We start from the raw sequence: 12,736 nt of genomic DNA on the forward strand, positions 1-12,736 counted from the left end.
AGAACCAATCACTTTCCTCTCTTCCTACACGTACACATGCCTTACTTTTTTTTTTTTTTTTTCAAACTATTCGCCATTTCCTGCGTTAGCAAGGTAGCGTTAAGAACAGAGGACTGGGCCTCTGAGGGAATATCCTCACCTGGCCCCCTTCTCTGTTCCTTCTTTTGGAAAATTAAAAAAAAAAAAAAACAAGAGGGGAGGATTTCCAGCCCCCCGCTCCCTCCCCTTTTAGTCGCCTTCTACGACACGCAGGGAATACGTGGGAAGTATTCTTTCTCCCCTATCCCCAGAGGATACATCCTCGATAAAAACTTTTCACTGCTTCTAACAACTTGCCTCCCACACCATATATTCTTAATACCTTCCACAGAGCATCTCTATCAACTCTATCATATGCCTTCTCCAGATCCATAAATGCTACATACAAATCCATTTGCTTTTCTAAGTATCTCTCACATGCATTCTTCAAAGCAAACACCTGATCCACACAAGCCTCTACCACTTCTGAAACCACACTGCTCTTCCCCAATCTGATGTTCTGTACATGCCTCCATCCTCTCAATCAATACCCTCCCATATAATTTCCTGGGAATACTCAACAAACTTATACCTCTGTAATCTGAGCACTCACTTCTATCCCTTTTGCCTTTGTACAATGGCCCTACGCAAGCATTCCGCCAATCCTCAGGCACCTCACCATGAATCATACATACATTAAATAATCTTACCAACCAGTCAACAATACAGTCACCCCCTTTTTTAATAAATTCTACTGCAATACCATCCAAACCCACTGCCTTGCTGGCTTTCATCTTCTGCAAAGCTTTTACTACCTCTTCTCTGTTTACCAAATCATTCCCCCTTGCCATCTCACTTTGCACACCACATCGACCAAAACACCCAATATCTGCCACTCTATCATCAAACACATTCAACAAACCTTCAAAATACTCACTCCATCTCCTTCTCACATCACCACTACTTGTTATCACCTCACCATTAGCCCCATCTCTGATGTTCCCATTTGTTCCCTTGTCTTACACACTTTATTTACCTCCTTCCATAACATCTTTTTATTCCCTAAAATTTTAGTGATACTCTCTCACCCCAACTCTCATTTGCCCTCTTTTTCACCTCTTGCACCTTTCTCTTGATCTCCTGCCTCTCTATTACATAATACCATATATCTAATCCCTTCTACTCATCTTTCAAATTTCTTTACTATTACTTCAAGCTATATACTCAACTGCCATCCCTCCCATGACAATGAATATGCATCAAAATGTGATGAGAAATACTACCTTTCTATATTCATTATACATACGTTTTCCCTCGAAAAGATGAATCAATATTTGGCTTCTGACCACCAAACTCTATCTCTGCTAATTCTGACTCCATCTCTCGGGCTTTGGCTTCTGATTCAAAAGTTAAGCAGCATTTCCTGGAACAAAAGAAAGAATTAATGATGAAGGTAAGGTGACTATGATTACTTAAACTAGTAACATGGTGTATATACACTGAAAGGTCAAAGTTCTGACCTTCTAAACCCAATTCCATTTCCTCTTTTTCTTGTTCACAACACTTACCAATACATAACTCACACAGATCCTTTTCTACTTTTTCTTTTTTTGCAAACTATATGGAGGACAGTCATCAAAGCATCCTACAGTGCTGATTCAGTATGGCACCATCAGTCAAGAGGGCTAGACAGATAACAGGGCCCACTTAAACACCATCATACAACTGGGATCCATCCCACTTCTATAACAGCAGCTAGACCTGGATCTTTTTCTCAACTATTTCTTCAGCATTTGCAGTCATAATTCTAACCTTCCCTGTATCAAACATCATCTAATTACCTCCTCCACTTTCACTTCTTTCTGAAATCCAACTGTTCATGATCAACAATGCTTCTCCTCTACAGTCTCAGATCTCCAACCTTAATTTCTACCATCATTACTGCTCTAAGGGTGAAGTTTGAGCCTACCATTAAACAAACACCTGTTGTTCACCCAATGGATCTTGAGTCTCTTAACTTTGATGCCATCTGGCTTAAAACTCTTTACCTTTCACTATCTTGCTTTTATGTTTCATTTACTTCCCCTCAATTCCTCCATCTATGTATGTATCTTCAACAATCTAACTTCTTGCCATGAAGCTCTGCTCTCTTCTCACCCATGTGCTGACACCCTCTGTGCATGAGGATTTCAAAGTACACTATAAGAGTTGGTTAGACTCAAACCGGGACAATCCTGGTAGAGCCAAGGCCTTTATCTTTTTCTTTTCTTAACAATCTGGAACAATTAATTAAACATCCTATCCTATCCCAGTTCCCAAATGTCAAGATCAATCTTGTAACACATAAGACTTCTTTTTTACTTAGGAATCTTCCCATTACACCATTTGTCCCCTTAGGGCCCTCTGACCAGTCTTATTTCTATTACTTCTAACTAGGTAAACCCAAAAATGCCAACTTTGGCAATCTGGGAAAGATGAGTTTTATCCCTGCACAGTTTCTCTACTACTTTTTTTGGGATGGGTACTGCTTCTCTGGTCAGGATGCCTTGTGTTGCGCTGAATGCATAGCAGAGGATATCTTAGATGGGATTGAGGCCTACATCCAGTTTTTGAAATCTTTTTCTCCTCAATCATGGTTTGATCACCTGTCATGATGCCTAATGCATCATGGACAGAGCATACCAGACCATGAAACTCTTCCCCTCCCAGAAACTCACTCTGCTTTCATTTTTGCATGGAATTCTTGCAAATCTGTTCTTTGAAGAACCAAGCATACTTTCAGAAATCTTCAAGAGATATACTCAAGTGATATACACAAGTATAGGTGAGTAGGAGACATGGTCAAAGAGCATTATTAGATTATGAGTTAATTATTATAATTATTATCATTTTGCTTTGTTGCTGTCTCCCGCGTTTGCGAGGTAGCGCAAGGAAACAGAGGAAAGAAATGGCCCAACCCACCCACATACACATGTATATAAATACATGTCCACACACACAAATATACATACCCATACATCTCAATGTACACACACAGAAACATACATATATACCCATGTACACAATTCACACTGTCTGCCTTTATTCATTCCCATCGCCACCTCGCCACACATGGAATAACATCCCCCTCCCCCCTCATGTGTGCGAGGTAGCACTAGGAATGACAACAAAGGCCACATTCGTTCACACTCAGTCTCTAGCTGTCATGTAATAATGCCCGAAACCACAGTTCCCTTTCCACATCCAGGCCCCACACAACTTTCCATGGTTTACCCCAGATGCTTCATATGCCCTGATTCAATCCATTGACAGCACATTGACCCGGTATACCACATCAATCCAATTCACTCTATTCCTTGCACGCCTTTCATCCTCCTGCATGTTCAGGCCCTGATCACTCAAAATCTTTTTCACTCCATCTTTCCACCTCCAATTTGGTCTCCCACTTCTCCTCGTTCCCTCTACCTCTGACATATATATCCTCTTGGTCAATCTTTACTTACTCATTCTCTCCATGAGACCAAACCATTTCAAAACACACTCTTCTGCTCTCTCAACCACACTCTTTTTATTTCCACACATCTCTCTTACCCTTACATTACTTACTCGATCAAACCACCTCACACCACACATTGTCCTCAAACATCTCATCTCCAGCACATTCACCCTCCTGTGCACAACTCTATCCATAGCCCATGCCTTGCAACCATAAAACATTGTTGGAACCACTATTCCTTTAAACATACCCATTTTTGCTTTCGGAGATAATGTTCTCGACTTCCACACATTCTTCAAGGCTCCCAGGATTTTCGCCCCCTCCCCCACCCTATGATTCACTTCCGCTTCCATGGTTCCATCTGCTGCCAGATCCACTCCCAGATATCTAAAACACTTCACTTCCTCCAGTTTTTCTCCATTCAAACTTACCTCCCAATTGACTTGACCCTCAACCCTACTGTACCTAATAACCTTGCTCTTATTCATTTACTCTTAACTTTCTTCTTTCACACACTTTACCAAACTCAGTCACCAGCTTCTGCAGTTTCTCACATGAATCAGCCACCAGCGGTATATCATCAGCGAACAACAACTGACTCACTTCCCAACCTCTCTCATCCACAACAGACTTCATACTTGCCCCTCTTTCCAAAACTCTTGCATTCACCTCCCTAACAACCCCATCCATAAACAAATTAAACAACCATGGAGACATCACACACCCCTGCCGCAAACCTACATTTACTGAGAACCAATCACTTTCCTCTCTTCCTACATGTACACATGCCTTACATCCTCGATAAAAACTTTTCATTGCTTCTAACAACTTGCCTCCCACACCATATATTCTTAATACCTTCCACAGAGCATCTCTATCAACCCTATCATATGCCTTCTCCAGATCCATAAATGCTACATACAAATCCATTTGCTTTTCTAAGTATTTCTCACATACATATTTCAAAGCAAACACCTGATCCACACATCCTCTACCACTTCTGAAACCACACTGCTCTTCCCCAATCTGATGCTCTGTACATGCCTTCACCCTCTCAATCAATACCCTCCCATATAATTTACCAGGAATACTCAACAAACTTATACCTCTGTAATTTGAGCACTCACTCTTATCCCCTTTGCCTTTGAGTTAATTGATAGGCATATAAAAGAGACTTCTGGATGTTAATGTGCTGAGAGGGGCAGCTGGTGGGACGTCTGATCACTATCTTGTGGAGGCAAAGGTGAAGATTTGTAAAGGCTTTCGAAAAAAGAAGAATGTCAGGGAAAACAGCAGTGAGAGTAAGTGAGCTTGTAAAGGAGACATGTGAGGATGTTCCAGGAGAGATTGAGTGTAAAATGGCAAAAGGTGAGAGCAAATGATGTGTCGGTAGTGGGTGATGAATGGGATGTATTAAGGGAAGCAGTAATGGCATGTGCAAGAGATGCATGTGGCATGAGAAAGGTGGGAGGTGAGCAGATTAGAAAGGGTTGTGAGTGGTGGGATGAAGAAGTTGTTAGTGAAAAAGAAAAGAGACATTTGGACTATACTTGCAAGGAAAGAGTGAACCCCAGGGATGCTTTATGTCCCCCACTTTGTTCAGTTTGTATACTGATGACTGTAGAAGTGGTTTTAGCAACTGCACTATTTCTAAACATGCTGATGATATAGTAATCATAGAAAAAATTTTAAAAGATATATTTATTTATATTTATTCTATTTATTTATTTTGCTTTGTCGCTGTCTCCCGCGTTAGCGAGGTAGCGCAAGGAAACAGACGAAAGAATGGCCCAACCCACCCACATACACATGTATATACATACACATCCACACACGCAAATATACATACCTATACATCTCAATGTACACATATATATACACACACAGACATATACATATATACTTTTTTCTTTCAAACTATTCGCCATTTCCCGCATTAGCGAGGTAGCGTTAAGAACAGAGGACTGGGCCTTTGAGGGAATACCCTCACCTGGCGCAATTCTCTGCTCCCTCTTTTGGGAAAAAAAAAAAAAAAAAAAAAAAAAAGAGAGAGAGGGGAGGATTTCCAGCCCCCCGCTCCCTCCCCTTTTAGTCGCCTTCTACGACACGCAGGGAATACGTGGGAAGTATTCTTTCTCCCCTATCCCCAGGGAAAATACATATATACACATGTACATAATTCATACTGTCTGCCTTTATTTGTTCCCATCGCCACCTCGCCACACATGGAATAACATCCCCCTCCCCCCTCATGTGTGCGAGGTAGCGAGGTAAGAAAAGACACCAAAGGCCCCATTCGTTCACACTCAGTCTCTAGCTGTCATGTAATAATGCATCGAAACCACAGCTCCCTTTCCACATCCAAGCCCCACACAACTTTCCATGGTTTACCCCAGACGCTCCACATGCCCTAGTTCAATCCATTGAAAGCATGTCGTCCCCGGTATACCACATCATTCCAATTCACTCTATTCCTTGCACGCCTTTCACCCTCCTGCATGTTCAGGCCCCAATCACTCAAAATCTTTTTCACTCCATCTTTCCACCTCCAATTTGGTCTCCCACTTCTCCTCGTTCCCTCTACCTCTGACATATATATCCTCTTGGTCAATCTTTACTTACTCATTCTCTCCATGAGACCAAACCATTTCAAAACACACTCTTCTGCTCTCTCAACCACACTCTTTTTATTTCCACACATCTCTCTTACCCTTACATTACTTACTCGATCAAACCACCTCACACCACATATTGTCCTCAAACATCTCATTTCCAGCACATCCACCCTCTTGCGCACAACTCTATCCATAGCCCATGCCTCGCAACCATACAATATTGTTGGAACCACTATTCCTTTAAACATACCCATTTTTGCTTTCCGAGATAATGTTCTCGACTTCCAAACATTCTTCAAGGCTCCCAGAATTTTCGTCCCCTCCCCCACCCTATGAGTCACTTCCGCTTCCATGGTTCCATCCGCTGCCAGATCCAATCCCAGATATCTAAAACACTTTACTTCCTCCAGTTTTTCTCCATTCAAACTTACCTCCCAATTGACTTGACCCTCAACCCTACTGTACCTAATCACCTTGCTCTTATTCACATTTACTCTTAACTTTCTTCTTTCACACACTTTACCAAACTCAGTCACCAGCTTCTGCAGTTTCTTACATGAATCAGCCACCAGCGCTGTATCATCAGCGAACAACAACTGACTCACTTCCCAACCTCTCTCATCCACAACAGACTTCATACTTGCCCCTCTTTCCAAAACTCTTGCATTCACCTCCCTAACAACCCCATCCATAAACAAATTAAACAACCATGGAGATATCACACACCCCTGCCGCAACCTACATTCACTGAGAACCAATCACTTTCCTCTCTTCCTACACGTACACATGCCTTACATCCTCGATAAAAACTTTTCACTGCTTCTAACAACTTGCCTCCCACACCATATATTCTTAAAACCTTCCAAAGAGCATCTCTATCAACTCTATCATATGCCTTCTCCAGATCCATAAATGCTACATACAAATCCAATTGTTTTTCTAAGTATTTCTCACATACATTCTTTAAAGCAAACACCTGATCCACACATCATCTACCACTTTTGAAACCACACTGCTCTTCCCCAATCTGATGCTCTGTCCATGCCTTTACCCTCTCAATCAATACCCTCCCATTTAATCTACCAGGAATACTCAACAAACTTATACCTCTGTAATTTGAGCACTCACTCTTATCCCCTTTGCCTTTGTACAATGGCACTATGCAAGCATTCCACCAATCCTCAGGCACCTCACCACGAATCATACATACATTAAATAACCTTACCAACCAATTGTAATAATTATATTGCAAAGGTTAGTTGTTTTGTTGAGTGGTGTAAAAAAAAATTATCTGCACTTGAATGTAAAGAAAACTAGAGATGATAATACATTTTAGAAAATGAAACTACATGTACCAGACTTAATTACAATTAAAGATGAAAATGTAGAAAGAGTGAGTCATTACAAGTATCTAGGCTTTATCAAAGATGACCAGTTAAAAGGTGGTGCAAATACTGATATGGTGTATATGAAATGTAATCAAAGAACGCACTTTGTATGTATCTTAAATACTCTATATATAAACAAAGAAATCTTTTTTATAGCTCAACTATGGAATCAATTATATGTTTTTCAATTACTGCCTGGTATGGCAAGCTAAACTGTAAAGATAAACTTGAGAAAACTGTTCAAGAAAGCTAGGAAATTGGGTGCAAACACTAAAACATTAGATTTGTTCTATCAGGAATGTGCAATGAAGCAGGTGAGGATTATGCAAAATGCAACCCATCCTCTAGACCAATACTATGTGTTTTTAAGGTCAGCACAGCAATAGATTCAGGAAATCATTTGTACCAAAAAATATTCTACTGTTTAACCATCTAAAGATGCTGTAACTCCTCTGTGATTAGCTTCTGAGTGCAATACATGATTCTTTATGTGATACTTTATGTGGTGCTATTATGCATATTCTATAATTTATTTTATGATTCTTATACTTTTTAACCTTGAATTGAGTTTCTAGCCATAAAGAATTTCATCTTGTATCATGAATGCAATTTGACAATAAAGATATCTTATCTAATCAAATGACTAGGACATGTATAAAAGAAAGCGGCAGGTCAAGAGGAAGGTGCAAGGGTTGAAGAATACGTGAGAAATACTTAGAAAAACAAATGGATTTCTATTGTGGCATTTATGGATCTGGAGAAGGCACATGATAGGGTTGATAGACATGCTTTGTGGAAGGTCTTAAGAGTATATGGTGTGGGAGGTAAGTTGCTGGAAGCCATGTGAAGTTTTTATCATGAGTGAAAGGCATGTGTATGAGTAGGAAGAGAGGAGTTATTGGTTCCCAGTGAATGTCAGTCAGCGGCAGGGGTGTGTGATGTCCCCATGGTTGTTTAATCTCTTTATGGATGGGGTGGTTTGGGAAGCAAATGCATGAGTTTTGGAGAGAGGGGCAAGTATGCAGTCTGTTAGGAATGAGAGGGCCTGGGAATTGAGTCAGTTGTTTGCTAATGATACAGCACTGGTGGCTAATTCGACTGAGAAACTGCAGAAAATAGTGACTGAGCTTGGAAAAGTGTGTGAAAGGAGAAATTTGAGAGGTAATTAGGTTCAGCAGGGTGGAGGGACAAATAAATTGGGATGTGAGTTTGAATGGATAAAATTTCAAGGAAGCGAAATGCTTTAGATATCTGGGAGTGTACTTAGCACCAAATGGAACCAAGGAAGTGGAAGTGAGTCATAGGATGGGGGAGGGAGCGAAGGTTCTGAAAGCAATAAAGAACGTGTGGAAAGAGAGAATTTTATCTTGGAGAGCAAAAATGGGTATGTTTGAAGAAACAGTAGTTCCAACAATGATATATGGCTGCAAGGTATGGATTACATGTTAATTGATAGGCATGTAAAAGAGAGACTTTTGGATGTTAATGTGCTCTCGAGAGGGGCAGCTGGATGGATGTCTGATCAATATCTTGTGGAGGGGAAGGTGAAGATTTGTAGAGGTTTCCAGAAAAGAAGAGAGTAGGCTGGGGAGAAGAGAGTGGTGAGTGCAAGTGATTATAAGTTTATGGACAGAATGCCAGTAGTCCACATGTGGGTGAGGCAGAAAGAAAGACAGCTACCTAGGTCAGATGAACCTGAATATGTTGCGTGCTGTTAATGTGACCCTTTGATCTTTGAATATTTCAGGCTACTCTCATTCAAGTCAATGGATTTACTAATTGTTATCAATTTCTAACCACAGGCATTTTCTAATGCAAGGGATGTCTTTGGTGCAGGAAATCATGTAAAACATCAAAATGTGGGATCATAAATAATTTTGCTTCTTTTTCTTGACCCTGAAAAAATTCATCTAGACAAAATCCATTCATCAAATGAATCTTCTTAAGCACAAACTACAAACTTCCCTCAACTAAAATTAATCATTAGATGAATACACAAATGTAATTCCCTAATTATTCATCGTTAGCTAGTACAAATAGCAATAAATATCAATCTTTAACCAAACTACAATGCTACAAAACTGAAAAAACTCTTTGGTAAAAATTAAATGCATCTTTTATCATTCATGTATGTAGCATTTATGGATCTGGAGAAGGCATATGATAGAACCGATAGAGATGCTCTGTGGAAGGTATTAAGAATATATGGTGTGGGAGGCAAGTTGTTAGAAGCAGTGAAAAGTTTTTATCGAGGATGTAAGGCATGTGTACGTGTAGGGAGAGAGGAAAGTGATTGGTTCTCAGTGAATGTTGGTTTGCAGCAGGGGTGTGTGATGTCTCCATGGATGTTTAATTTGTTCATGGATGGGGTTGTTAGGGAGGTGAATGCAAGAGTTTTGGAAAGAGGGGCAAGTATGCAGTCTGTTGTGGATGAGAGAGCTTGGGAAATGAGTCAGTTGTTGTTCACTGATGATACAGCAGTGGTGGCTGATTCGTGTGAGAAACTGCAGAAGCTGGTGACTGAGTTTGGTAAAGTGTGTGAAAGAAGAAAGTTGAGAGTAAATGTGAATAAGAGCAAGGTTATTAGGTACAGTAGGGTTGAGGGTCAAGTCAATTGGGAGGTAAGTTTGAATGGAGAAAAACTGGAGGAAGTGAAGTGTTTTAGATATCTGGGAGTGGATTTGGCAGCGGATGGCACCATGGAAGCGGAAGTGAATCATAGGATGGGGGAGGGGGCGAAAGTTCTGGAAGCGTTGAAGAATGTGTGGAAGTCGAGAACATTATCTCGGAAAGCAAAAATGGGTATGTTTGAAGGAATAGTGGTTCCAACAATGTTATATGGTTGCGAGACATGGGCTATGGATAGAGTTGTGTGGAGGAAATGAGATGCTTGAAACAATATGTGGTGTGAGGTGGTTTGATCGAGTAAGTAATAATAGGGTAAGAGAGATGTGTGGTAATAAAAAGAGTGTGCTTGAAAGAGCAGAAGAGGGTGTTTTGAAATGGTTTGGTCACATGGAAAAATGAGAGGAAAGATTGACAAAGAGGATATATGTGTCAGAGGTGGAGGGAACAAGGAGAAGTGGGAGACCAAATTGGACGTAGAAAGATGAAGTGAAAAAGATTTTGAGAGATCTTGGCCTGAACATGCAGGAGGGTGAAAGGTGTGCAAGGAATAGAGTGAATTGGAACGATGTGGTATACCACAGTCGACATGCTGTCAATGGATTAAACCAGGGCATTTGAAGTGTCTGGGGTAAAGAATGGAAAGTTCTGTGGGGCCTGGATGTGGAAAGGGAGCTGTGGTGTCGGTGCATTATACAAGACAGCTAGAGACTGAGTGTGAACGAATGTGGCCTTTGTTGTCTTTTCCTAGCGCTACCTCGCGCACATGCGGGCGGAGGAGGTTGTTATTTCATGTGTGGTGGGGTGGGGATGGGAATGAATAAAGGCAGACAGTATGAATTATGTACATGTGTATATATGTATATGTCTGTGTGTATACATATGTATACGTTGAGATGCATAGGTATGTATATTTACGTGTGTGGACAATAATGTATATACATGTGTATGTGGGTGGGTTGGGCCATTCTTTCGTCTGTTTCCTTGCACTACCTCACTAATGCGGGAGACAGCGACAAAGCAAAATAAATAATAAATAAATAAATATTCATACATAGTTAAAGCTGGTCACTTTGTGGTGGCTCTGTCTTAACGTCTTGTGGATGGATAATGATAGCATCGCTTTGGTACTGCTGGTGTTCTGATTGTTCCTGTTCTACATAATGGTCATAACAGGAAAGACTGAGTGTAGGATGGCAAAAGGTGAGAGCAAATGATGTGAGGGGAGTGGGTGAAGAATGGGATGTATTTAGGGAAGCAGTGATGGCTTGTGCAAAAGATGCATGTGGCATGAGAAAGATGGGAGGTGGGCAGATTTGAAAGGGTAGAGTGGTGGGGTGAAGAAAGGTTGTTAGTGGAAGAGAAAAGAGAGGCGTTTGGACGATACTTGCAGGGAAGTAGTGCAAATTACTGGGAGGTGTATAAAAGAAAGCGGCAAGAGGTCAAGAGAAAGCCGTAAGGGTTAAAAAAGAGGGCAAATGAGAGTTAGGGTGAGAAAGCATAATTAAACTTTATGGAGAATAAGATGTTGTTTTGGAAGGAGGTAAATAACGTGTGTAACATGAGAACAAATGGGAACATCGGTGAAGAGGGCAAGTGAGGGGGTATAACAGATAGAAATGAAGTGAGAAGGAGATTGAGTGAGTATTTTGAAGGTCTGTTGAATGTGTTTGATGACTAAGTGGTAGATGTAGGGTGTTTTGGTAGGGGTGGTGTGCGAAGTTGAGAGGGTGGGGAAGAATGGTTTAGTAAAGAGAAAAGAGGTAGTGAAAGCTTTGTGGAAGATGAAATCCAGCAAGGCGGTGAGTTTGGATGGTACTGCAGTGGAATTTATCAAAAAAAGGGCGACTGTGTTGTTGATTGGTTGGTATGGATACTCAATGTGTGTATGGATCATGGTGAAGTGCCTGAGGACTGGCGGAATCTATGTATAGTGCCATTGTACAAAAGCAAAGGAGATAAAGGTGAGTGTTCAAACTACAGAGGCATAAGTTTGTTAAGTATTCCTGGAAAAATTATATGGGAAGGTATTGATTGAGAGGGTGAAGGCATGTACAGAGCATCAGAATGGGAAGAGCAGTGTGGTTTCAGAAGTGGTAGAAAATGTGTGGATCAGGTGTTTGCTTTAAAGAATGTATGCAAGAAATACTTAGAAAAACAGATGGATTTGTATGTAGCATATGGATCTGGAGAAGGCATGTAATAGGGTTGATAGAGATGCTTTGCGGAAGGTTTTAAGAGTATATGGTGTGGAAGGTATGTTGCTAGACGCAGTGAAAAGTTTTTACAAAAGGATGTAACGCATGTGTATGAGTAGGAAGAGAGGAGAGTGACTGGTTCCCAGTGAAAGTCAGTCTGCAGCAGGGGTGTGTGATGTCTCCATGGCTGTGTAATTTGTTTATGGATGGAGTGGTTAGGGAGGAAAATGCAAGAGTTTTGAAGAGAGGGGAGAGTATGCATTCTGTTGGGGATGAGAGGGCCTGGGAAGTGAGTCAGCTGTTGTTCACCAATGATACAGCTCCAGTGGCTGATTCGGGTGAGAAACTGCAGAAGTTGATGACTGAGTTTGGAAAAGTGTGTGAAAGGAGAAAGTT

At 40.9% G+C, this 12,736-nt stretch overlaps 1 protein-coding gene across 2 annotated transcripts in view; it reads right to left on the reverse strand.

Moving 5' to 3' along the window:
- Window positions 1-12,736, reverse strand: part of LOC139756425 (uncharacterized) — a 163,321-nt gene that overhangs the window by 93,076 nt on the left and 57,509 nt on the right. For both annotated transcript variants that reach the window (XM_071675858.1, XM_071675859.1), the window contains exon 4: window positions 1,325-1,441. In XM_071675858.1, coding sequence (XP_071531959.1) covers window positions 1,325-1,441 — 117 coding nt within the window. The remainder of the gene's footprint in view (window positions 1-1,324; window positions 1,442-12,736) is intronic.

This window comes from Panulirus ornatus, chromosome 21, assembly GCF_036320965.1.
Source record: "Panulirus ornatus isolate Po-2019 chromosome 21, ASM3632096v1, whole genome shotgun sequence".
Taxonomy (NCBI): domain Eukaryota; kingdom Metazoa; phylum Arthropoda; class Malacostraca; order Decapoda; family Palinuridae; genus Panulirus; species Panulirus ornatus.